The sequence below is a fragment of the Dendrobates tinctorius genome, unplaced genomic scaffold (assembly GCF_039654945.1).
Source record: "Dendrobates tinctorius isolate UK_male_01 unplaced genomic scaffold, ASM3965494v1 ptg000103l, whole genome shotgun sequence".
In the NCBI taxonomy this organism is placed as follows: domain Eukaryota; kingdom Metazoa; phylum Chordata; class Amphibia; order Anura; family Dendrobatidae; genus Dendrobates; species Dendrobates tinctorius.
The window spans coordinates 16,120,439-16,146,850 of NW_027361771.1; the positions used below are offsets into that span (position 1 = coordinate 16,120,439).

At 42.5% G+C, this 26,412-nt stretch overlaps 1 protein-coding gene across 1 annotated transcript in view; it reads right to left on the bottom strand.

Annotated features, from left to right (window-relative positions):
- Positions 1–26,412, bottom strand: part of ANKFN1 (ankyrin repeat and fibronectin type III domain containing 1) — a 1,014,930-nt gene that overhangs the window by 545,290 nt on the left and 443,228 nt on the right. The window contains exon 6 of the mRNA XM_073588104.1: positions 5,505–5,602. Within this exon, the coding sequence (XP_073444205.1) occupies positions 5,505–5,602 (98 nt within the window). The remainder of the gene's footprint in view (positions 1–5,504; positions 5,603–26,412) is intronic.

Below are 26,412 nucleotides of genomic sequence, written 5' to 3' on the forward strand. Positions count from 1 at the left end.
TTTGGGAAGCAGGAATCAGACTGGTCTCCAAGAATCCAGCAGAGAAATCACCAGCCACTCAGAAGGGTGTCGGCTGCCTTATATCCAGTCTGAAGTTCCTGTTACCCAGTCACAATCCACCAGATCAGGTGTTTGGTTTTTTTCATCCAAATCAGCCTCACTACCTTCCTTCACCAGAAGAGGGAGATTCTCGGACATAAAAGGTGAATGAACAGATGAGCTCACAACAGGAATCACGGAAGTGGAGTTAAACCCGGAGGAACCTCTACCCTGGACCGGAGTATCCTCGTGGGTCCGAAACCATCGGCACCGGCTGCAGACCCTCCATCGAATCGTCCATGCAAAGCTCCAGGATCTAGAACACCCGGGGAGAGCGCTGCCCCCACCAATTGACTTCCAGGCTGGGGATCGGGTACTCGTTCTAGATCAACGCCCCCAAAACAAGTTAGAACCACGGTGGGAGGAGAACCCGTACCGAGTGTTGCGCCGGATAAGCCCCGACAGGCCTGTGTATGAAATACAATTGGAAAGAGACGGTGCACCTCTCACTCGTACTGTGCACCTAAATATGTTGCGCCCCTGTGCCTCCACTGATCCCATGCGACCCGAGCCGATCACTCAGGTGCCCAACCCCCCGTCAACGGTCTGGGACCTGGATGACGAATAGGACTTCCTAGCCACATCCGCAAGCTCTCCAAGTAATGACATTGCAGTGGACCCAGTTAGCCAGCCAGAATCGACCAACCCACCACCATCCTCCACCCCTGAAAGCTCCACCCAGGTCGAACTTAGACGCTTCGAGCGGTCAACAGCTGGCAAACCCCCTGAACGTTACGAATAGGACCAATTTGTATGGCAACAAGAATTGTCATCTCCAAAGACTAACTCGAGTCTGCTAAAGCCCTCGCCTGAGGACTGGCGAGCATACAGGGTGGGGGAGTGTGGGAGAGAGGGTCCCTGTCGAGTGTCCGGGTCGAAACCAAGGGGACCGTCACCTGGGTTCCGGGGAAACTGTTTCCGGGGGACAGAGTTCGGGGACGGACCGTTGTGACAGACAGATGGGCTGGGGGAGGGACCAATATAAAGGAGGAGGGGAATTCCCGGGACGATGAGTCAGCAGAACGAGACAGAAGGAGCAGGAGATCGTGAGAGTGACTGAGAGCGAGAGCGACTCACCAGAGCCAGGAAGGAGGCCAGAGACAGGATGGATACTTCCCCTGAACATCACTGGGACAGCGCCGAGACGACCGTCCGAGAACCACTGCCCCGTGTCGACCAGCGGCCGCCGCCTTCTTCCAGCCCACGGCTGCGGCCTGCCCGCGGTCATTTGCGGCCATTGCCGCCTGCTCCAGCCCACAGCCACTGCGGCCCCAGTTCAACTCACGGCCGCTGCCGCCTCCCCGCAGCCCGCGGCCTACCCGCGGTCACCCGTGGCCGCTGCGGTCTCGCTCCAGCTCGCGGCTGTGGCCTGTTCCCCGCCACCTGCAGCCGCCCTGTTCTCACCAGTGACCGCGGCAAGTACAGTATCGCTGGCGGCCACCACTGTCCCGCTCCAGTCCGCAGCAGGGTCTGGGCCTCTGCTGACCGCGGACTCCGCGTTGCAGCCGTTAGCTGTGCAGGTGGCCTGTCATTCGCCACCACACATTACTGCCACTTTCCCCAGGCCAGGGGCTGCGACACAACCTTCCAAGGACTACGCCGGAGCCTGTGGGGCTCCAGTGTCATCAGCGCACCGGAGTGCGCAAAGTCTACGTCATCGCCTCAGCAACTGGGCCCAGCAACTACTACACCGAAAGACCACCAAACCGAACGGCGAGGGACGTCTGGATGGCTAAGTTGACTTTATAATTAAGGACCCGTAGTCGGCCATACCGCCCCCCTATAGTGACCGGCTGTTGCCGGAAGTAGTCGTGTTCTACCCGTTTGAGTGTGCTTGTATAGAACCTCTGCAAAGGCAACCCGTGTTACCCCTTTTGGTGATCAGGCCGGGCCCGAGGAAAGTTCCCTCTGGTCTTATAAACTTTAATATAGAAAGCACCTAACTGTCTCGCGACTTGTCACTGCATCCTGCGTACCTGCAAACACCACATAGGCATCAAGGTTTGCTGCTGGTGACCTCTTTTGCAATTGTTGACTAATGACATCTAAGATTTGGTCAGTGGGAGACAAATCCGAAGACAATGCAGACTACTGTTGCACGATTAGGTCACGCAGGTTACTCACAACAGAACAAGCATCATGTGGCCAGGCATTGTCATGTTAAAAAATGACTTCTAGACACATTGAAAAATTGTCCATACCACTGGTTACGCTGGCCAAAATTATTGTAATGACATTTTATTAGCATACATGGAATACTACATTATGCCATCCCACCCCATAATCCTGGAAAAAAGATAAGTGTGAAGTTCCCTTTTCAATGCATCTTCATGGCGTTGCCCTCAAGCTGTCCAGACGAATCTCTGGCTGTCATTGTATCTAAGACAAAAGAGGAGCTCATCATTGAAGATAGACCTCCATTACAGCAGTCTATGTCATTTTGTATTGCACTATGATAGCCTTTGAGAGCATGGACATTAAGTCAATGAAACACCTATAGTTGGATGTCTGGCTGATAGCCCAGTGCCGTGAAAATGCATTCTTATATTAAGCATAGTAACATAGTAAGTAAGGCTGAAAAAAGACATTAGTCCATCCAGTTCAGCCTATAAAATTCTGTCAGAAGAATAAATCCCCAGATCTACGCCCTTCTAAAGAACCTAACAATAACTGTAAGATACAATATTGTTACGCTCCAGGAAGACATCCAGGCCTCTCTTGAACCCTTCGACTGAGTTCGCCATCACTACCTCCTCAGGCAGGGAATTCCAGATTCTCACTACCCTATTCCTCTTCTATGTTGGTGGTAAAACCTTTTCTCCTCCAGATGCAGAGAATGCCCCCTTGTGACCGTTACCTTCTTTGATATAAACAGATCCTCGGAGAGATATTTGTATTGTCCCCTTATATACTTATACATGGTTATTAGATCGCCCCTTAGTCATCTTTTTTCTAGACTAAATAATCCTAATTTTGCTAATCTCTCTGGGTATTGTAGTTCCCCCATCCCCTTTATTAATTTTGTTGCCCTCCTTTGTACCTGCTCTTGTTCCATTATATCCTTCCTGAGCACCGGTGCCCAAAACTGTACACAGTACTCCATGTGCTGTCTAACCAGAGATTTGTACAGAGGCAGAATAATGCTCTCATCATATGTATCCAGACCTCTTTTAATGCACCAGATGATCCTGTTTGCCTTGGCAGCCGCTGCCTGGCACTGGCTGCTCCAGGTAAGTTTATCATTAACTAGGATTCCCAAGTCCTTCTCCATGTCAGATTTTTTGGTATACATTATTTGACACCTTATATTTGGTATGTAACATAAAATTTCACTGGTGATAAAGAATGGATCAATTGTAGAACCAGTGATATAGCCATTTATACAAAGTGTTCGAGAATCCATTTTTCAAAACAACAGCGCTAGGCCATATGTGCTACAATGGTTTGTAGTTTCTCTGGACTTGTCTTCAATCGCGCACATCTTCAACATCGTTGGTCAACAATTGAAAAGGAACTGTCACCAGTGGATCTTGATGATTTGCATGTGCAAGTGCAATCAGCATATCAGGATATTCTTTAGACGACCATTAATACCCTCATTAATAGAATGCCAAGGCGTGTAAGTGCGTGTATTTTTGCACATTGCGCTCATAACTGATACTGAATCAATCAAGAAGGCTTGAAAATGTTGCTTCAATTTTTTCATCTATTGTATATAATTGACATGTCTGTTGATCTTTTGATTTCCATAACTCCATGATTTTTCTTTATTGGTACTTCATTTTCAGTGTTGAGGATTGCATTTACAACCTTATGCGATACGATATCCTGTAAATTCCATGTCACAATTCAGAATCCACTTAGGATTTTCAGCATCAATAGGGTTTTTCAGTTTCATGTTAGTCTTTTTCAATGTATGAAAATGTAAATATTTTAATCATAATTTGTGCTTCTGTATTTCTCAGATTATTTAGCATTTGTACTGTATCTGTTGTGAATACGTTTTAGGGCCGAATTATGTCTGCACCAGAAGTCTAAAATTCTGATTATTATAACATTTACTTGACGACTTGCACATCAGAATTTCCTGAAGATGTTTTTGTCCTAGCCATGTCCGCTTTTCCAGTCACATCCCACAATGTCTCTTGCATGCTCCTTCACACCTCTCTTATTCTTTCTCCTGTCCTCTTCCATGACTACATCATGGAAAATACTTCTGGAAGCAATGCTTTGCGGGAGGTTTCATGAGGATATGGCTGAACCTGAGAAAGTAGCCAAGTCTTCTGAAGTCCAGGAGGTCTTTTTTTTCGTGAAGACCCCATTCTGGATGAGTTATAACAAGTGTGCCATAAAATCCTAAGCATATTTATTTCAGAAGAACGGTGTGGTCCCAAGTGAAGAGGACACAGAACAGTGTTTCTAGAAGAGAGTTGCTCCTTAAAATCACACTTAATGCCACAATTCTTTTTCTGAAAGTTTCATTTGGAATTTGTTAGCAAATTCTCTGTATGTCACTTCATGAAATTGTACATGTTGACAGAAATCTATGGGAGATTTTAAAGACATAGATGTAACAAAGCCATGTACTCGGGCTCCAAAGGACATTCTTTGCTCAATCTTCTCATATCTTTATCACATTTTGCCAAAAAATAACAATTATTCTTATGTGTTATGGCAAATCTCAACCTGACTTGACCTTATAGCATAATAGGTAAGTTTCTTATGATACTATTAGTTTGGTTGATCAGACCCAAAGTCGGGTCAGGATTTGGATTACAAAGTACTCATTTAGATCTGAATACATAACAATTGGCACAGAAGACTGCTCGACCTTTGACGAAGGCACTATTATTAGCCACTGTACTTAAAAATCCTCTAAAAATAAAACCATTAGAAATAAGTGCATTAGTAGTTATTATGGGAATAAAGGAAATCAAGACACATTTAGGAGCTGATTACCATGATTGAGTACAAAAGTGCTATAAGAATGCTAAGAGAGAAGAGGTGCACCAGAAAAAAAATTTGATAAGCAGGAGCTATATCTGTTTCACAGTCTTAATGCACAGGGAATTTCTGAAGCTCTGGGGTAAATACACATGTGTTATTCTACTCATCAGTCACAGCTATTTTCTGCAGAGGGATTGACATATTATATTCTGATGAAGATTATGCTGTTATCCATAGAGCAGTGACACAAGAGTGTTCCTGATCTGCACATGTGTGCGTGAAGGTTCAAAATGCTTCATACTAATTGACAATTGCCATCTGGTAACAGCATCCCGAAATGACGAGTAAGGTATACAATTTAACACGTTTCTCAAAGGAAAGTGTATTGTAAGAACAGAAGCAAATAGAAATTTGTGGTAAATTGACTGTAGACAGAATCAGTGTGACCTGAAATTTACCATAGTAAGGCCTGGAATTGTGTACTTCAAAGACTGCAGATTATCTACAACGACTTCACCAGCCAATGGATAGAAATCAGCAGAGGTGCTCCACTCAACTGCAAGAAACAGGAAATATATAAATTAGGAAATCTGGAAATCAAATAATTTACAAACAATTCACATAGCAAAATATATACAGTGGGGAAAAAAAGTATTTAGTCAGTCAGCAAAAGTGCAAGTTCCACCACTTAAAAAGATGAGAGGCGTCTGTAATTTACATCATAGGTAGACCTCAACTATGGGAGACAAACTGAGAAAAAAAAATCCAGAAAATGACATTGTCTGTTTTTTTTTCATTTTATTTGCATATTATGGTGGAAAATAAGTATTTGGTCAGAAACAAGCAATCAAGATTTCTGGCTCTCACAGACCTGTAACTTCTTCTTTAAGAGTCTCCTCTTTCCTCCACTCATTACCTGTAGTAATGGCACCTGTTTAAACTTGTTATCAGTATAAAAAGACACCTGTGCACACCCTCAAACAGTCTGACTCCAAACTCCACTATGGTGAAGACCAAAGAGCTGTCAAAGGACACCAGAAACAAAATTGTAGCCCTGCACCAGGCTGGGAAGACTGAATCTGCAATAGCCAACCAGCTTGGAGTGAAGAAATCAACTGTGGGAGCAATAATTAGAAAATGGAAGACATACAAGACCACTGATAATCTCCCTCAATCTGGTGCTCCACGCAAAATCCCACCCCGTGGGGTCAGAATGATCACAAGAACGGTGAGCAAAAATCCCAGAACCACGCGGGGGGACCTAGTGAATGAACTGCAGAGAGCTGGGACCAATGTAACAAGGCCTACCATAAGTAACACACTACGCCACCATGGACTCAGATCCTGCAGTGTCAGACGTGTCCCACTGCTTAAGCCTGTACATGTCCGGGCCAGTCTGAAGTTTGCTAGAGAGCATTTGGATGATCCAGAGGAGTTTTGGGAGAATGTCCTATGGTCTGATGAAACCAAACTGGAACTGTTTGGTAGAAACACAACTTGTCGTGTTTGGAGGAAAAAGAATACTGAGTTGCATCCATCAAACACCATACCTACTGTAAAGCATGGTGGTGGAAACATCATGCTTTGGGGCTGTTTCTCTGCAAAGGGGCCAGGACGACTGATCCGGGTACATGAAAGAATGAATGGGGCCATGTATCGTCAGATTTTGAGTGCAAACCTCCTTCCATCAGCAAGGGCATTGAAGATGAAACGTGGCTGGGTCTTTCAACATGACAATGATCCAAAGCACACCGCCAGGGCAACGAAAGAGTGGCTTCGTAAGAAGCATTTCAAGGTCCTGGAGTGGCCTAGCCAGTCTCCAGATCTCAACCCTATAGAAAACCTTTGGAGGGAGTTGAAAGTCCGTGTTGCCAAGCGAAAAGCCAAAAACATCACTGCTCTAGAGGAGATCTGCATGGAGGAATGGGCCAACATACCAACAACAGTGTGTGGCAACCTTGTGAAGACTTACAGAAAACGTTTGACCTCTGTCATTGCCAACAAAGGATATATCACAAAGTATTGAGATGAAATTTTGTTTCTGACCAAATACTTATTTTCCACCATAATATGCAAATAAAATGAAAAAAAAACCAGACAATGTGATTTTCTGGATTTTTTTTTCTCAGTTTGTCTCCCATAGTTGAGGTCTACCTATGATGTAAATTACAGACGCCTCTCATCTTTTTAAGTGGTGGAACTTGCACTATTGCTGACTGACTAAATACTTTTTTTCCCCACTGTATATATATATATTTATATACACTGATCAAAACAATAAAGGGAACACTAAAATACCACATCCTAGATATCTCTGAATAAAATATTCCTGCTGCAAATTTTTATTCATTGAATAGTGGAATGTGTTCAGAACAATAAAACATAACAATTATCAATGTAAATCAAAATGAATATCCCATGGATATCTGGATTTGGAATGATACTCAAAATCAAAGTGGAAAATTAAATTACAGGCTGATCCAACTTCAGTAGAAATGCCTAATGACAAGGAAAAGATGCTCAGTATTGTGAGTGGCCTCCATGTGCCTGTATGACCTCCCTACTGTACAATGCCTGGGCATGCTCCTGATGAGGCGGCGGATGGTCTCCTGAGGGACCTGGACTAAAGCATCCACCAACTTCTGGACAGTCTGTGGTGCAACGTGACAATGGTGGATGGAGCGAGACATGATGTCCCAGATGTGATCAGATTCAGGTCTGGGGAATGGGTGGCCCAGTCCATAGCTTCAATGCCTTCATCTTGCAGGAATTGCTGACACACTCTAGCCACATGAGATCTGGCATTGTCCTGCATTAGGAGGAACCCAGGGCAACCGCACCAGCATATGGTCTCACAAGGGGTTTGAGGATCTCATCCCGGTACCTAATGGCAGTCAGGCTACCTCTGGCGAGCACATGGAGGGTTGTGTGGCCCTCCAAAGAAATGCCACCCCACACCATTACTGACCCACTGCCAAACCGGTCATGCTGAGGAATGTTGCAGGCAACAGATCGTTCTCCACAGTGTCTCCAGATTCTCACATCTGTCACATGTGCTCAGTGTGAACCTGATTTCATCTGTGAAGAGCACAGGGCACCAGTGGTGAATTTGCCAATCCTGATGTTCTGTGGCAAATGCCAAGCGTCCTGCATGGTGTTGGACTGTGAGCACAACCCCAATCTCTGGACGTCAGGCCCTCAGTCTATCCTCATGGAGTCGGTTTCTAGCTGTTTGTGCAGACACATGCACATTTGTGGCCTGCTGGAGGTCATTTTGCAGCGCTCTGGCAGTGCTCTTCTTGTTCCTCCTTGCACAAAGGCAGAGGTAGCGGTCCTGCTGCTGGGTTGTTGCCCTCCTATGGCCCCCTCCATGTTTCCTGGTGTACTGGCCTGTTTCCTAGTAGCGGCTCCAGCCTCTGGACACTACGCTATCAGACTGTCAGGAACACCACACTGCACTTGCTCACTGAGCCAGTGCGCATGTCCTGAGTACAAAAGATACCTGTGGAGTTGGGCAACAGCGGAGAAGATGCGTGCTTCAGACTAACAGGGCCTGAAGCACGTGACTTCTGGGGGTGTGGCCTAAGCACCACAGAGCTAGGAGCTGAAGGAAAACTCCTAGAAAGGTAACTACAGGACAAGTTACCAAGGGGCATAGGCAGATACACAAACAGATCAGGCCAGGGTCAAAGCACGAGATAGCATGACAATACCAAAAGGTTAGACAGAGCGGATAATCAGGACGTAGAAAATAGATTAGAAAACCAGAACAGGCAATAGACGGTACAATAGGGACAAACTGTAATGGAGTAACAATAGCCAAGCCAGAAGGTCAGAACCGGAGAAGACGATAGTACCAAAACATGAGACAGAGAACAGAGTGAGGGGACAGACCGGGTCATACATGGGAAGCAAACAAGCAACGCAGTATACACGCACATCTGGGGTCAGACACACAGCCAGAATAACAGTATAGCTGACAGGGAATCCTAGTCTGGAGTGAGTTTAAATACCCCCTCCCAGAGAGGCTGGCAAAAGTTAACCCTGCGAGAACAGGACATTAACCATGTCCTAACCATGACACAGACACAGCAAGCCTTCTTGCCACAGCTCGCATTGATGTGCCATCCTGGATGAGCTGTACTACCTGAGCCACTTGTGTGGGTTGTAGAGTCTGTCTCATGCTATCACAAGTGTAAAAGCACAACCAACATTCAAAAGTGACCAAAACATCAGCCAAAAAGCATTGGTACTGAGATGTGGTCTGTGGTCCCCACCTGCAGAACCACTCCTTTATTGAGGGTGTCTTGATAATTGCCAATAATTTCCATCTGCTGTCCATTCCATTTGCACAACAGCATGTGAAATTGATTGTCAACCAGTGTTGCTTCCTAAGTGGACAGTTTGATTTCACAGAAGTTTGATTTACTTGGAGTATTCTGCTGTTTAAGTGATCCCTTTATTTTTTTGAGCAGTGTATATATACACTACCAATCAAAAGTTTAGGGTCACTTAGAAATTTCCTTATTTTTTAAAGAAAAGCACAGTATTATTTTCCAATGAAGTTAACACTAAATGATTCAGAAATACACTCTATACATTGTTAATGTGGTAAATGACTATACTAGCTGCAAACTGCAATATATTCATAGGTGTATAGAGGCCCATTTCCAACAACCATCACTCCAGTGTTCTTATGGTACTTTTTGTTTGCTAGCTGAGTAAGAAGGCTAATGAATGGTTAGAATACCTTTGAAAACCCTTGTGCAAGAATGTTAGCACAGCTGAAAACAGTTTGGCTGATTAGAGAAGCTATAAAACTGACCTTCCTTTGAGCTAGTTGAGAATTTGGAGCATTACACTTGTTGGTTCCATTAAACTCTCAAAATGGCCAGCAAAAAAGAACTTTCATGTGAAACTCGACAGTCTATTCTTGTTCTTAGAAATGAAGGCTATGCCATGCCAGCAATTGTCAAGAAACTGAAGATTTCCTACAGCGGTGTGTACTATTCCCTTCTGAGGAGAGCACAAACAAGCTCTAACCAGAGTAAAAAGAGAAGTGGGAGGCCCCGCTTCACAACTGAGCAACAAGACAAGTACATTATAGTCTGTAGTTTGAGATATCAACGTCTCACAGGTCCTCAACTGTCAGCTTCATTAAATAGCACAAGCAAAACGCCAGTGTCAATGTCTACAGTGAAGAGGCGACTCTGGGATGCTGGCCTTCAGGGCAGAGTGGTAAGGAAAAAGCCATATCTGAGACTGGCTAATAAAAGGAAAAGATTAATATGGGCAAAAGAACACAGACATTGGACAGAGGAAGATTTGAAAAAAGTGTTATTCACAGACGAATCCACGTTTGAGGTGTTTGGATCACACAGAAGAACATTTGTGAGATGCAGAACAACTGAAAAGATGCTGGAAGTGTGCCTGACGCCATCTGTCAAGCATGGTGGAGGTAATGTAATGGTCTGGGGTTACTTTGGTGTTGGTAAAGTGGGAGATTTGTACAAGGTAAAAGGGATTTTGAATAAGGAAGGCTATCATTCCATTTTGCAACGCCATGCCATACCCTGTGGACAGCGCTTGATTGGAGTCAATTTCATCCTACAACAGGACAATGACCCAAAGCATACCTCCAAATTATGCAAGAACTATTTAGGGAAGAAGCAGGCAGCTGGTATTCTATCTGTAATGGAGTGGCCAGCGCACTCACCAGATCTCAAACCCATTGAGCTGTTATGGGAGCAGCTTGACCGTATGGTACGCAAAAAGTGCCCATCAAGCCAAACTAACATGTGGGAGGGGCTTCTGGAAGCATGGGGTGAAATTTCTCCAGATTACATCAGTAAATTAACTGTTAGAATGCCAAAGGTCTGCAAAGCTGTAATTGCTGCAAATGGAGCATTCTTTGACGAAAGCAAAGTTTGAAGGAGAAAATTATTATTTCAAATAAAAATCTTTTTTTCGAACCTTCTCAATGTCTGGACTAGATTTTAAATTCATTTTGGCAACTAATTTGATTAATAAAAGTAAGAGTTTTCACGGAAAACACAAAATTGTCTGGGTGACCCCAAACTTTTGAACGGTAGTGTGTATATATATATATATATATATATATATATATATATATATATATATATGAAATCAGAAGTTTACATACACTATATAAAAAGACACATATTCATGTTTTTCTCCATGTCTGAAATGAAATCAGAATAAACCTTTCCCGTTTTATGTCAATTAAGATGACTATAAGTATTAATATTTGCCAAATGCCAGAATAATGAGAGAGAGGGAATGTTTTAAGACATTTTTATTACTTACTGCAAAGTCAAAAGTTTAGATACATTTCATTAGTGTTTGGTACCATTGCCCTTAAACTGAATGACCTGGGTTAAATGTTTGGAATATCTTTCCACAAGCTTCTCACAATAGGTGGTCGGAATTTGGACCCATTCCTTCTGACAAAGCTGTTGTAACTGATCCAGATTCGTAGGTCGCCTTGCTCGCACCTGCCTTTTCAGCTTTGTCCATAAATTTTCAATATGATTGAGATCAGGGCTTTGTGATGGTCCCTCCAAAACATTGACTCTGTTATCCTTAAGCCACTTTGTTACCATTTTGGTATTATGCTTCGGATCTTTGTCCATTTGGAAGACCGATTTCAGTCATCACCTTCACAAGGTCTTTTGCTTTTATCCTTTGGTTGATATGCACATATCGGACCAAAGCATGGTCATCTCTGGGACACAGAACACGTCTCCTTCCTGAGCGGTAAGATTGGTGGATTTTCCCATCTTAATTGTACTTGTGTATAATTGTTTGTACAGATGAACGAGCCACCTTCAGGTATCTTGAAATTGTACCCAGACTTGTTCACGTCCACAATTATCTTTCTGATATCTTGGCTTATTTTTTGAGACTTTCTCATGACGCTACACAAAGAAGCAGTGTGTTTCAGGTGTGCAATGAAATATATCCACAAGTGTGTCTCTAATTAACTCTGATGTTGACAAAAACAGAAGCTTCCAAACAAATGACATCATTATATGGCCAGTCCAGAATTGTTTACAGGCACAGTAATCTTAGTGTATGTAAACTTTTGACTTTGCAGTAAGTAATAAAAATGCCTTAAACTGTTATCTCTCTCATTATTCTGCGTCTGGAAAATATTAACAATTATGGTAATCCCAATTGACCTAAAACAGGAAAGGTTTATTCTGATTTAATGTTTGATATTGAGAAAAACATGCATATGTGTCTTTTCATATAGTGTATGTAAACTTCTGGATTCAACTATTATATATATATATTAAAGGGAATCTGTCAGTATCAACCCTACTAAGCTGTCTATGTGGGCACGCAGGTCATAGAATAAAATGAATAACATGACACCTTGATATCTGCGATTTGATGTCTTTTTCCAGATAAATCCATGTTTTATTTAAGATGTAAATAAGTTTTATGGGTTGGATATAGAACTCCTGGAGAATGTGCCACGAGAGGTAGTTTTAAATGAAAGTGTGCATTACAAGTGTGAAGCGTCAGGAGAACAGACTGTCAGTCATTACATGTCTCACACTGGTTATTCCCCTTTTGATTTAAGATAAGCTCTGGAGACAGATTCTCAGGGAGATCTTAACAGTTCATTTACATATTAGCAAAAATGTAGATTTCTCTGCAATCAGACGTCAGATTGCAGATATCAATAATAATCTCTCTAGGCGTGGGTAATTATGGCCTTTATAATAAGGTATGATTTGTTATAGGTCCTCTATGTATTTTTAAATGTTTTTAACACTGTGTTTTGCTGTTTGCGCAAATTACTGTTCAATAAAGTGTCATTATCTTTTACATCATAGGGGTGCTCCTTGATTATGGGCATGATCTTTTTTCTTGTTTTCTCATGTCATGTCTTTTGCAGGCCCTTAGAGAGCCCTTTCGTTTTGATAATTATCAGTAGTGCCCTCCACTTTTTCTATATTTCTTATGTCCCAAGCATTATTTAAAAAGTGGCCAATTTTTGCTATTGTTTTCTTCCCGCTGCTTCTTGGTATTCTTATGATCGCCGCCCTCCTGCTTGCTTCTTGACGCGTCCCTGCATCATCCACACAGGCTGCCTGACATCGTGCTTCTGTGCAGTCGTACTTCTCTGCCCTGTTGAGGCACCGGTGCCGAACCCTCATTGACCTTTCCTGCTGCCTGCGCACTGCAGTACTTCGCTCTGTGTCATCCACACGAAGCAAGAAGGAGGACGGCAGCGCATGAAGATGGGAGACACCTGACCAAGAAGATCGATGCTCATCGAACCCGAACGCCCTGCAGGTGAGTATAATAAAAGCTATATTTCTTCTCTTACAGGTTTGATCGGGGCAAATATGCAACATTATAGAATGCTGTATATAAGCCCTGAAAGGTGATGGCCATATCTGCCAAATCTGCTGACAGCTTCCCTTTAAATAGGCTGTTGATTACTACTGTGAACCATCAATCTTTATGGTGAGGTCACTTTGCTGTTACTTAGGCTGTGTTTGCTTGAAATTAATTGAATATAGAACCAGGAGATCTCAGATTGTTACAAACATATTTTCAGGGCAGTTAGAGGCTTTGCAGTATTACAATTTACTGTGAATTAATAACTTGTGATATGAAGCTTTTGAAACATTAGTAAAACCTGGTGAATCAGATTTTAAAAGATTCGATCATCTCTAGAACTTATGGACTATTTTTTTTCTCTAATAAAAAAAGGCGCTGAAACAAAGTATTTTCTGGAAAAAAAAATTTATAAACATGTTTCGCATAAAATATAAATCTATCAACAATAAGCTTCCTCAGTGACAGAACTGTATAAATTCATGTAAGGGAACCTGTCACATCATGCATGCTGTCCAATATGTGAACAGCATGGTATAAAGATGGAGAAGCTGTACAGAATAACAAAGATTTTTTGAAAAATCTTTATTATAACTTTTCATTTATTATAACTTTTCATTTTATAAATTGAATTTGATGGTGTTTGCATGCATACTAGTCCAGTGGGTGGTCTTTGGATAGTTTCACACTAGCGTATTTTACATGCAGCGCACGGCGCTGCTAAGCCCTGCCCCCTGCTCACTCCCTGCCCGCCCCATCCGGTCATCGCCTCCTACTATCGCATACGGCCGCATGCGATCTGTGCACCCTATCTTTAAAAACGACAAAATGCAACATGCTGCGTTCTGTGCACACCGGCGCACCTTCAAAAGTGCGCAGCGCACAAATCCTACTAGCACACGGCCAGCGCACCCTATGCTAAAGATAGGGTGTGAGATAGATTACACCAACCAACCAATCAAAGGACCCGTTAACCATAGAAGACCAGACAGGGTGTACTTCTTAAATATTATTTTATTTTATTATATTTATATTATACAGGTGGTTATATTAAAACCAATTAAAAACAAAAAAGTGCACGTATAGGAACAATTGAACAAAATTGTACAAAATAATAAGACCCAATTTATATATCCAATATGCATGCCTCATATTATAAAAGACCATTCTCCAAAAGGATTATAAAAAGTGCAAATACAAAAAAATAATAATAATTATGATATCATAACAAAAAATAAATAATTAACAATCATAAAAAGTGCAATGTGCAATGTGCAAAATTGTCACATAGTGATATCATATACAAAAAAATCATCAAATGTGTATATTCACATATCCAAAATAAAGTGCAGAGTGCCTGTGCAATAAAACCCATGCACAATATATAAAGCAATCAGTGCCTCCTATTCTTTGGAAAATTGCAGCTATTTATATATAAAGAGGTTTTAGCATGAACAGATCTTTACCTATAAGGGTCACCACGTCCCTATCACAAGAATTTTGGCTCTCATATACCTGTTAGTTTTTCTTTAAGAAGCCCTCCTACTCTGCACTCATTGCCTGTAGTAATTGCATGTGTTTGAACTCATTACCTGTATAAAAGACAGCTGTTCACACACTCAATCAATCAATCACACTCCCTCCAATCTTTTCACCATGGCCAAGACCAAAGAGCTGTTTAAGAACACCAGGGACAAAACTGTAGACCTGCACAAGGCTGGGATGGGCTACAGGACAACAGGCAAGCAGCTTGGTGAGAAGGCAACAACTGTTGGTACAATTATTAGACAATGGAAGAAACAAAAAAAATGACTGTCAATCTCCCTTCGCCGGGGGCTCCGTGCAAGATCATGTCTCATGGGCTAAGGATGAGTCTGCAAAAGGTCAGAAATAAGACCAGAAATACACAGGAGGACCTGGTCAATGACCTGAAGAGAGCTGGGACCACAGTCTCAAACATTTCCGTTAGTAACACTCCTTCATAAAATCATGCAGGGCATCCAAAGTCACACCAGCATATGTCCTGGCCCATTTGAAGCTCCCCAATGAACATCTGGATGATCCAGAAGAGGCATGGGAGAAAGTTATGTGGTTAGATGAGACCGAAATAGAATTTTTTAGTATCAACTCCATTCGCCGTGTTTGGAGGAAAATGAACAACCCCAAGAACACCAACTCAACTGTGAAGCATGATGGGATAAACATTATACTTTGGAGGTGCTTTTCTGCAAGCGGGACAGGATGACTGAACCGTACAAGGAGGATGGATATGGTCATGCATAGCAAGATTTTGGCCAACAACTTCCGTCCCTCAGCAAGAGCATTGAAGATGGGTCACAGCTGGATCTTCCAGCATGACAATGACCCAAAACACACAGCCAGGGCAACTAAGGTGTAGCTCCATAAGAAGCATTTCAAGTTCCTGAAATGGCCTAACCAGTCTCCAGACCTAGAAAATCTTTGGAGGGAGCTGAAACTCAATGTTACATAGTGACAGTGACGAAACCTGGAAGACCTAAAGAAGATCTGTATGGAGGAGTGGGCCAAAATTCCTGCTGCAGTGTGTGCAAACTTGGTCAAGAAGTACAGGAAACGTCTGACCTCTGTAATTGTAAGCAACGTTTTTTGTACCAACTATTAAGATCTGTTTTTCTATTGTATCAAATACTCATTTCATGCAATAAAATGCAAATTAATTATGTAAAAATCATACAATGTGATTTTCTGTTTTATTTTTTTTTTTTTTAAGATTCTGTCTCTCACATTCTTTGAAGGTGGTAAATCTTGCAAAATCTGCAATGTATCAAACACTTCTTTTACCCACCGTATATACCGTGGTTAAAAAAATCTACACACCTTGTTAAAATGTCAAGTGTTTATCACGTACAAAATCATACAAAGAGGAATAATTTCAGAATAATAATCTATACAATAAATTAAATAGATAAGCTTAAATCATTCAAGGTGGAAAAGGAAAAATAATGAAGGCTGCAGACCTCTTGGCAGCCTCTAGGACCATTTTTTTCCTGTGTTTTCACCAATTTTTGGGACAAATCCAATTTTAGGCAATGCCACTGTTGTGCCACATCTAATCCACTTCTTGCATTTGTTCAGTGTTCTTTGGTATATCTAATCTCTTGTTTTTTTTTTGTAATTTTCAATAGTGAGATCACTTTGCTGTGTTGAAAGCTATTTACGGACCATGGCTTTTGCGGTAATATGCAAGAAAATTTAAGGAAAATATTACTAGAATAGCTAATCTTGACATGGATTATTAATCAGAATTACTAAAAAGTGATGGCAGCTGTGTACTCACTACAGGTTAACAAAATGTGATTGGCTATTTCTGAACCCAAACACACCCCAATATTATTTTAGTTTTGATATTTCTATTACTATTAAATGATCTCAGGTTTTTTTCTCAATGGATTGGTAATTCATTGGTGACATTAAAGGTGGAGAACGTTCTGAAATTCTTCTGGATATGTTTGTTGTAAATGGCAAGAGCCTAGCATTTTAACCTTTTCCTGACCTTGGACATATCCATACATCCAGTTCGCTAGGTACATACTGACCTTGGACATATGGATACGTCATGGCGATTTTGCGTACACAGAGGCCATGCGCAAGATCACTGACAAGTGTCAGATGATTCTGACAGCTGACATCCAGAACTCTATGCCAGGAGCGGTGCCCGCACAGCTCCTGACACTTTAACCCCTTAATACTGTGATCACTAGTGATCGCACCATTTAGCATGCATGCAGAGGGAGGGAGCCCCCTCTGCACTCCGATCGGCACCCCTTGAGGTGTCATCGCTGAGGCCCGTTCATTGCTATGGTGACCTGGTGTCATGACGATTACCAGGGACCAGCAAGTTAGTTAGATCATGCGCAATGCATTAGAACTGTGATTAGACTGAAGAAATTGAAAGTCCCATACAAGAAAGACTTAGTAAAATATATATATAAGAGCACATCACACAATGGAGTTGAAAATTATTTACCTACAATAGGAGCACAGGATAGTGTAGGATGGCATGACCCCCTCACCCCAACGCATGTATCGCTGTTGCTTCTTCCGGGGGACCATGAGCCAGGCCATATGAGAGCCAATTGCCCCAACCTGGCTTGAGTCCATGGACACAAACTTTGGGTACCGCCAATCCCATTATGCCAAACGGGTTTGTGCAACTGACACCCCAGAGGGTCCCAGTAAGGGATATTTATGTAAGGTTGATGTGGAGGGCACTCCGGCTGTGGCCCTACTGGACTTAGGGAGTTTTGCAACCCTGGTATGAGCCAACCTGGTACAAACCAGTGAGTACACTGGCCAGAAAATTGGGGTGTTGTGTATACATGTGGACTTAAAAGACTATCCTACTACACTAGAGTTGATAAACACACCAGCGGGTAGGCGGTGCCACGAGGTGGTGATTGTGATTAGTTTACATTATGAAATGATACTTGGAAGAGACTTTCCTTTATTTTCTGTACTTTGGCTAACATTTGTTCCACCCAGTAAACAACTGCTGGCACTGGTGGCAACCAGGTTACATTCTCCAGAAGAGGGCCATGAACCTGGTAGCCCAGAGAAAGAACTGCTGGTGGTAGGGGTAACCTCCCCTTTGATGGAGGAAGGGGAAAATTCTCCGATAGAAGTGTTGCCAGAGATGTGGAAGACTTGCCGCCGGGACCTGAATTGTCAGATTTAAATGTCTCTAAAGACAATTTTGGTACGGTGCAACTCCGAGACCCTACTTTGGCTCAAGCCAGGGGAAATGTACTGCCTATTAATGGGGAACCCCAACAACCTGGGCAGCCACAGTATTGCCACACTTTGAGGTGAACCAAGACCTGTTGTATCAAGAAGAGAAAATACATGAGGAAATGGTAGAGCAATTACTGGTACCTCAGGTATATCGCAGGCTGGTAATGTACCTAGCGCATGAGCATGTACTCGGTGGGCATTTTGGCCAAAAGAAAACCCTAGACCGAATTTTGCAGCAGTTTTACTGGCTAGATGTCCATGAAGAAGTTAAATGGTATTGTAATTCCTGTCCAGTGTGCCAGGTAACCAGTCCCCAGCCACAATTTCGGAGTCCTTTGGTGCCTTTACCAATTATAGAGGTACCTTTCTAAAGAGTGGCAATGGATCTGGTCGGTCCTGCCAATAAGTCAGCAAGGGGACACCAGCACATCCTGGTAGTTCTAGATTATTCCACCCGGTATCCTGAGGCAGTTCTGCTGCGCACACATCATCTAAACTCATAGCAAAAGAACTCATGAGCATGTTTTCTCGGGTGGGGATTATGAAAGAACTCTGCCACTTGTTAAATGCTAAATAGTTACACACATCAGTCTTTCATCCCCAATCAGATGGCCTCTTAGAAAGGTTTAATAAGATGATAAATAGCATGCTGAAAAAGCAGTCTCCAAAGATGGGAAGGATTGGTATCTCTTACTGCCATATTTATTGTTTGCAGTGCTGAAGGGGTCCCAGGCATCTTTGGGGTTCTCGTCCTTTGATCTAGTGTATGGCAGACATCCATGGGGCTTACTCGATATAGCCGAAGAGGCTTGGGACAACCAACAAACCCCCCGCAAGAGTGAAATAGAACATGTTGCAAAAATACAGGAAAGAATGGAGACAGTCCTACCATTGGTCCAGGAACATTTGGAGGCAGCACAATGGTCTCAGAGTCGGGTATACAACCAGGAGGCTTGGGTAAGAACCTGTAGTTCTGAGGATTGGGTGTTGGTACTAGTACCTACAGTACTTAGCAAATTCCTTGCAAAGTGGCAGGGGCCTTATGAGATAATGGAGAAGGAGGGGCCGGTAGACTACAAGGTACACCAACCAGGACGGAGGAAGCCAGAGCAGGTTTACCATATTAATTTGCTTAAACCATGGAAAGATAGAGACCACCTTGGCAGGGACAGTCCGCTGTCTGCATTTCCTGTGGAGAAGGCTCCATTATCTCTGGGGGTATCAGGACAAACCTTCTCTGCAGTTAAAATAGCGGATACTCTGTCCCCTGAACAGGTTCAGGAGGTCCAGGAGTTCCTTAGCCGAAATACAGATGTTTTCTCTGAGCTCCCTGGATGTACCTCCATAATCTGACATGACATTATCACAGAGCTTCAGGCCAAAATCCGACTAAAGCCGTATCGGATGCCTGAGGCCCGGCGACAAGCCATATCGGAGAAGGTGAAAATTATGCTGCAGTTAAGGATCATTGAAGAGTCCCAAAGTGAGTGGGCCAGCCCAATAGTTATAATACGTAAGCCTGATGGGACACTACGGTTCTGTAATGACGTCAGAAAACTTTATGAAGTTTCGAAATTTGACGCCTACCCCATGCCCTGGGTGGATGAATTGATAGAGCGGTTTAAGCAGGCATGGTATTTTTCAACCCATGTCCTCACAAAAGGATACTGTCAGGTGCCACTAACAGAGGTGGCTAAGGAAAAAATGGCCTTTGTGATGCCCAAAGGGCCATTCCAGTATAAAGTATTACCTTTTGGTTTGCATGGATATTATTCTCTGTCCCCATTGCCGTTATGCCTCAGCCTATCTTGATGATATTGTTGTGTACAGTGCAGACTGGGAAAGTCATATACCAAAGGTACAGGCGATGATAGATTCCCTCCAAAAGCAGGGCCAACCATCAACCCAAAGAAGTGTTCCATAGGTTTGGAGGAAGATCAGTACTTGGGTTTTGTCATTGAAAGAGGAGTCCTCAAACCCCAAGTAAACAAAGTGGAACCAATTCAGAACTGGCCCATTCCCTTACAACAAAGCAGGTGAGAGCCTTTTAAGGTTTAGTGGGATATTACAGGCGATTTATTCCCAACTTTGCCACCTTGTCCGCACTTTTAACAGACTGCTTGAAAGGGAGGAAGTCTGTGATGTTTCGCTGGAATGATCAGATAGAGGAGGCATTTGTAAAGTTAAAATCAATATTGTGTGGTACACCAGTTCTGGTTACACCTGATTTCAAAAGAGAGTTCATTGTGCAGTCTGATGCCTCGGAGATAGGTCTTGGTGCCATGCTGTCTCAGGAGGTTAATGGGGGACAGGATCCCGTTAGTTTCCTGAGCAGGAAGCTTACCCCAGCCGAAATCAAGTACAGTATTGTGGAGAGAGAGTGCCTGGCCATTAAGTGGGCACTTGAGTCTCTTCGGTACTATCTGCTGGGGAGAAAATTTTGTTTGGTAACTGATCATTCCCCACTTACATGGATGAGTCAAGCTAAGGAATGGAATGTGCGAGTCACCAGGTGGTTTCTGTCCCTGCAAAATTTCAAATTTTCAATAGAACAGTGGGCAGGCAGACTACAGGGGAACACAGATGCCCTGTCCAGAGTCCACTGTATGTCATGTGTCCACCCGTATAGGGTTGAACAAAGGGGCAGGTATGTGGTGCAGTGAAAGGTGTAGTGCTGGATTGAAGATATCTTTCTCCCAGCAGGATAAAATTTGGCCTGGATCTTGCCTAAGTCTCTTGGGTTTTCAGGGCAACCCCTGACATACTCAGCTGCAGAAATCAAGCCTGTATAAGTCAGGTAGTGGGGGAATCTCTGTGTGTGAGGAGCTAGGCTGGAGTTAGTATGGATTTGTATTGTCTGGATACACATGCTGCAAAGGTTTATGACAAGACTCATAGCATCCCTGGAAATGGCACCTGGCAGTCGCCGGTGGCGGCCGGCACCTAACCACGTCACAAGGGGTGACCAGGCAGCTGCTTAGTTAAGCCCATCCCATGCAAGGGTGAGAATGAGACCAGTGATTCTCCAGACTGTAGTACGTTTGTGTCCTTTTTCCTCTTGATTTCTGCCACCTACTGTTTAAAGCATTAATAAACCACTGAAGTTTGGAATTTAAGCCTGTGTGTTGCCTCATCACTGCATCCCTACTACTGCCTACCAGAGCAAATCTCTACAGTACCTTTCTGTTTATTTCATGATGCATTCTAGAGGCATTTATTAGTTAGCTACTGTTCATCATTACTTATTAATATACCATGAAATACGTGTAGAAGCATACTCTATATTTCCTGTGCCGCTGCGGTTCCAGCGGTTTCGTCACCCAGTGCTCGCTGATCATTGTTATGGCACACTAGCCCTGCTTCCAATCAGCACTGGTTTCATTTACCCTGCTTTTGGACAAATCAGACATCAAGAGGAAGTACGAGTTGTGGCTTCCAAAAGCGAGGAAGGTGAGGCCAGTAATGGGTGCAATGCTTGCATGACATAATGTAATGTGAGCTCCGGGAGAGCAAGTGAGTTTAAGTGAATTTAAGTGAGTATAAATATAATTATTTTATTGGGGCAAACATGCTGATGGAGAAGGTATGGTCCAGTAGTGGAAGCTGCTTTAAGACTTTTAATTGGTAATTAAGTTGCATATTTTCCCATTTGATATCTAAAGAGTAATATTTCAAGCAAATGCTGTTAATTTAAGTGTTGAGAACATGATTTTGACATTAGCATACAACCTACCACTAGACTAAGCAGCATCTAGAAGTATGAGTTGTGTTGTTGACCATGAGTGTGCATGCTATGTAAAACGCTTCAAACTTTTATTCTGCATCCTGTTTTATCTTGTGATATTTTGCTACAAATGTAGTAATGATATGTTGCAGTGGTAATGTGCATACTTAATATTAGTGAAACATACTTTCATTTCATTTTTAGGTCTTAAAGTGGCCATATACATTGAACTATGGTCAGCTTAACTTAATAATCTCATCAGAACCAGCAATCTGTCTAATGTGAATATAATGTGTATCAGTTGCTTGGCCAACTTTTATTTGGTCTGTGTTGGATAACGAAAGCATCCAGCATTATAAAGGTCCCATTACATTTAGCGATACACCAGCGATCCCGACAGCAATACGACCCGATCAGCTGGTGTATCGCTAAATGGTCACTAGTGAGCTGCCAAACAGGCAGATCTCACCAGCGAAGTAGCAGCGGTCGTTACAGACGGCAGCTCTGATGACAACTTCCTCCCGCGTCCATGAGTCGCTCGTCGGCACCAGCAGGAAGCAGACGACGAGAAATGGACAAGGACGATCTTGCGCGATCAATGATAGCCAGCGGGGGGGGCCGGTCGGGGGTAAGTCTCACATGTAGCGACATCGCTGTTGCATCACAAAATCGGTGACGCTTTAGTGATATCGCTAGCAATCTCGCTATGTGTGAAGGGTGCTTTAGTTTCAGGATGACCTTTGGTTCTCAAGTAAAATCAAATAAGTAAATGTCAGAGTTGTCTGGCAGTGGCTTACTCACATTCATCCATTCAAAGAACATGTATCCTTGGTTTTCATCTATTGAATATATATTAAAGAAGTGAAGAGAGACGTTGAAGTATAGAAGTATATTCAACCTAAACAAATAGCCATTGAAAAGGCTATAGTGTGCACAGTTAAAGCAGGTGCAGAAGACCATTTTTTCTCCATGTGAGAAAATTGGTCTGATTATGCTAATCCCATTCTAATCAGAGTTTGATCAAAGTGTCAAGAGAGTGGGATCCAGTTTTCTTGGAGATGGAGAGAAAAATAAAGTTCTTTTGCCTTCCTCATTATGTCAGCCTGTGAAAATTGGACCATACTTGGATGTCATCTGAGAGCAGTCTGATTTATTTCATGGACCCATAGACTTAAATGGCTAAATGCCATCTGATTCTTGGAGGCAAACTGTTCATGCTGCAATTTTTTTCCTCGGACCACTTGGTCATGAGAAAAAAAAAAGCGGACCTGTGCATGGTCCCATAGATTAACATGGGTACGAGTGCTACCCATGTCAAAACCTCGTATAGCACTCATTTGATTACACAACCATCTTCAAGAGCCCTTGATTTGGAAGCACAGTCTGAGGCTTAAACCTTACAAGAAGGATTGACTCAAAGAACAATTGTAATCATACGGCTTTACAGTAAACTATAGCTAGGAATCTCACAGCTGTCGGTATAGTCAAACTTGTGTAAGATAGATTGCTATATACCATAATATTTTCTTAATAGATTCCAGCACCTGAGTAGTTAAGTCAATGGTATTTATCATCAATGCTTTTTCAAAGATATTCATCTAATCATATCATGGACCACAGATGGCCTAATACACTCAGCAGAATGGAAAAACACATCAAAGACTATTTCTAAGCTAATAGGAAGACCAGATATGCAGACACTGAATTGTTAGGAAGCCTGAGAGAGAAGGCTGAAGGACTCTCAAGAGCAGAACATAACGAACAGCTAAAGGTTTTTTAATGTTAACAGGAGCTCTATCCTTTGTGTCCCATATAAAATATTTGCTTCGGGCACTCAACAGCTGAAACCTTATTTCAGAAGCAAAGGTTGTAAAGAAGTTAAACCAACTTAAAGTTAAATCAACTTATGTGAATGATTGTCCATGTGACAGCATACTTTAGACCGAGGAAGAGATATCACATTCTGAAACCCTTGCCTTGGGCGGCAAAAGCCCTTGTCCAATACCAGCATAATGTAATAAAACGAGTCTCAACTGCAGAATCATTACTTTTGCATTACTTTCTTAGAGAGGAAAACCTGTTACATTGAACAGTTAAATTAGTAGGCTGCATGTTATAGAGCAGGGGGAACTAAGCAGATGTTTCAATATAACTTGTACTATTTAATAATAATAATAATAATAATAATTTTATTTCTATAGCGCCGACATATTCCGCAGCACTTTACATTTCAGAGGGGACTTGTACAGACGATAGACATTACAGCATAACAATAATCACATAGATCAAACAGATACCAAGAGGAGTAAGGACCCTGCTCGCAAGCTTACAGTCTATGAGGAAGACACGAAAGGTGGGTGGTAATAATTGCTTTCATTGTTTTTATTGTTTGGACCAGCCATAGTGTAAGAATAGGGTGTTCCTCTTGCTTCATGAACCAGTTAACAGTCTAAATATGTAACAGTACAGACACAGAGGGCTATTAAATGCATAAAGCATGTGAGAACATTATACGAGGAACCAGGTAATGGTAAAAATTTTGAAATGAGCCACACAGGGATATTTAGGTTAGTGCGTTGAGGCGATAGGCCAGTCTGAACAAATGCGTTTTTAAGGCACGCTTAAAACTGTGGGGATTGGGGATTAATCGTATTAGCCTGGGTAGTGCATTCCAAAGAATCGGCGCGCACGTGAAAAGTCTTGGAGACAGGAGTGGGAGGTTCTGATTAATGAGGATGTTAACCTCAGGTCATCAGCAGAACGGAGGACACGGGTAGGGTGGTAGGCTTTTTTAAGATTTTAATTCTTGCTCATTTCTGAGTCTGGGTGATGGCTCTACTCACTGACTGAGAGCTACAGTTGTGCTCAAAAGTTTACATACCCTGGCAGAATTTTTGCTTTCTTTGCCTTTTTTCAGAGTATATGAATGATAACACCAAAACTTTTTCTCCACTCATGGTTAGTGGTTGGGTGAAGCCATTTATTGTCAAACTACTGTGTTTTCTCTTTTTAAATCATAATGACAACCCAAAACGTCCAAATGACCCTGATCAAAAGTTTACATACCCTGGTGATTTTGGCCTGATAACATGCACAGAAGTTGACACAAATGGGTTTGAATGGCTACTAAAGGTAACATCCTCACTTATGACCAGTGACAAATGCCAGAAAAAATTGTTTGGTATGCAAAGAAAAACCCACAAATAACATCAGCTAAAATACTGGACTCTCTGAAAACTAGCGGTGTGGCTGTTTCAAGATGCACAATAAGGAGGCACTTGAAGAAAAATGGGCTGCATGGTCGAGTGGCCAGAAGAAATCCATTACTGCGCAAATGCCACACAGTATCTTGCCTACGACATGCAAAACAGCACAGAGACAAGCCGCAAAACTAGTGGAGCCAGGTAATTTGGAGTGATGAGAACAAAACTGAATTTTTTGGCCAAAACCATAAACGTTACATTTGGAGAGAGGTCAACAAGACCTGTGATGAAAGGAATACCATTCCTACTGTAAAGCATGGAGGTGGATCGTTGATGTTTTGGGGATGAGTGAGCTACAAAGGCACAGGAAACTTGGTCAAAGTTGAAGGAAAAATGAATGCAGTACATTATCAGGAAATACTGGATGCAAACATGCAATCATCAGCCCAGAAACTGCGCATGGGATGTACTTGGATGTTCCAACATGACAACGATCCAAAACACAAGGCCAAGTCAACCTGTCATTGGCTACAGCAGAACAAAGTGAAGGTTCTGGAGTGGCTATCTCAGTCTCATGACCTCAATATCATTGAACCACTCTGGGGAAATCTGAAGTGCACAGTTCTTGCTAGAAAGCCCAGGAATTTGCAAGAACTGGAGGCTTTTTGCCAAGAAGAGTGGTCATTTTTCCATCTGAGAAAATAAAGAACCTCATTCACAACTACAACAAAAGACTTCAAGCTGTCATTGATGTTAGAGGGGGCAATACAAGGTATTAAGAAATGGGGTATGTGAACTTTAGATCAGGGTCGTTTGGATGTTTTGGGTTGTCATTATGATTTAAAAAGAGAAAACACAGCAGTTCGACAATAAATGGATTCACCCAATCACTAACCATGAGTGGAGAAAAAGTTTTGGTGTTATCATTCATATTCTCTGAAAAAAGGCCAAGAAAGCAAAAATTCTGCCGGGTATGTAAACTTTTCGGCACAACTGTATCTCTACATGTATGCCTATTAGGGTTTGTGCACATAACCATATTTTCAGGACGAGAGCGATCAGTCAAAACATAGGATTGCACTTGGACCGATGTTATTATATGGAGCTGTGTATATGTCCGATTTTTTTTCGCAATCGCAGCGCGCCCGAGATGGATCTGATTCTTCGCTTGAACTCGGCCATGAAAGTCAAAGAGTTCTTGGAAGCCACTGGACTGCACTCAGGTAGCATCCAACTTTCACAGACTAACAGAATAGAGAAGACGGAGACATTTTCATTCCATCTACTCATCTG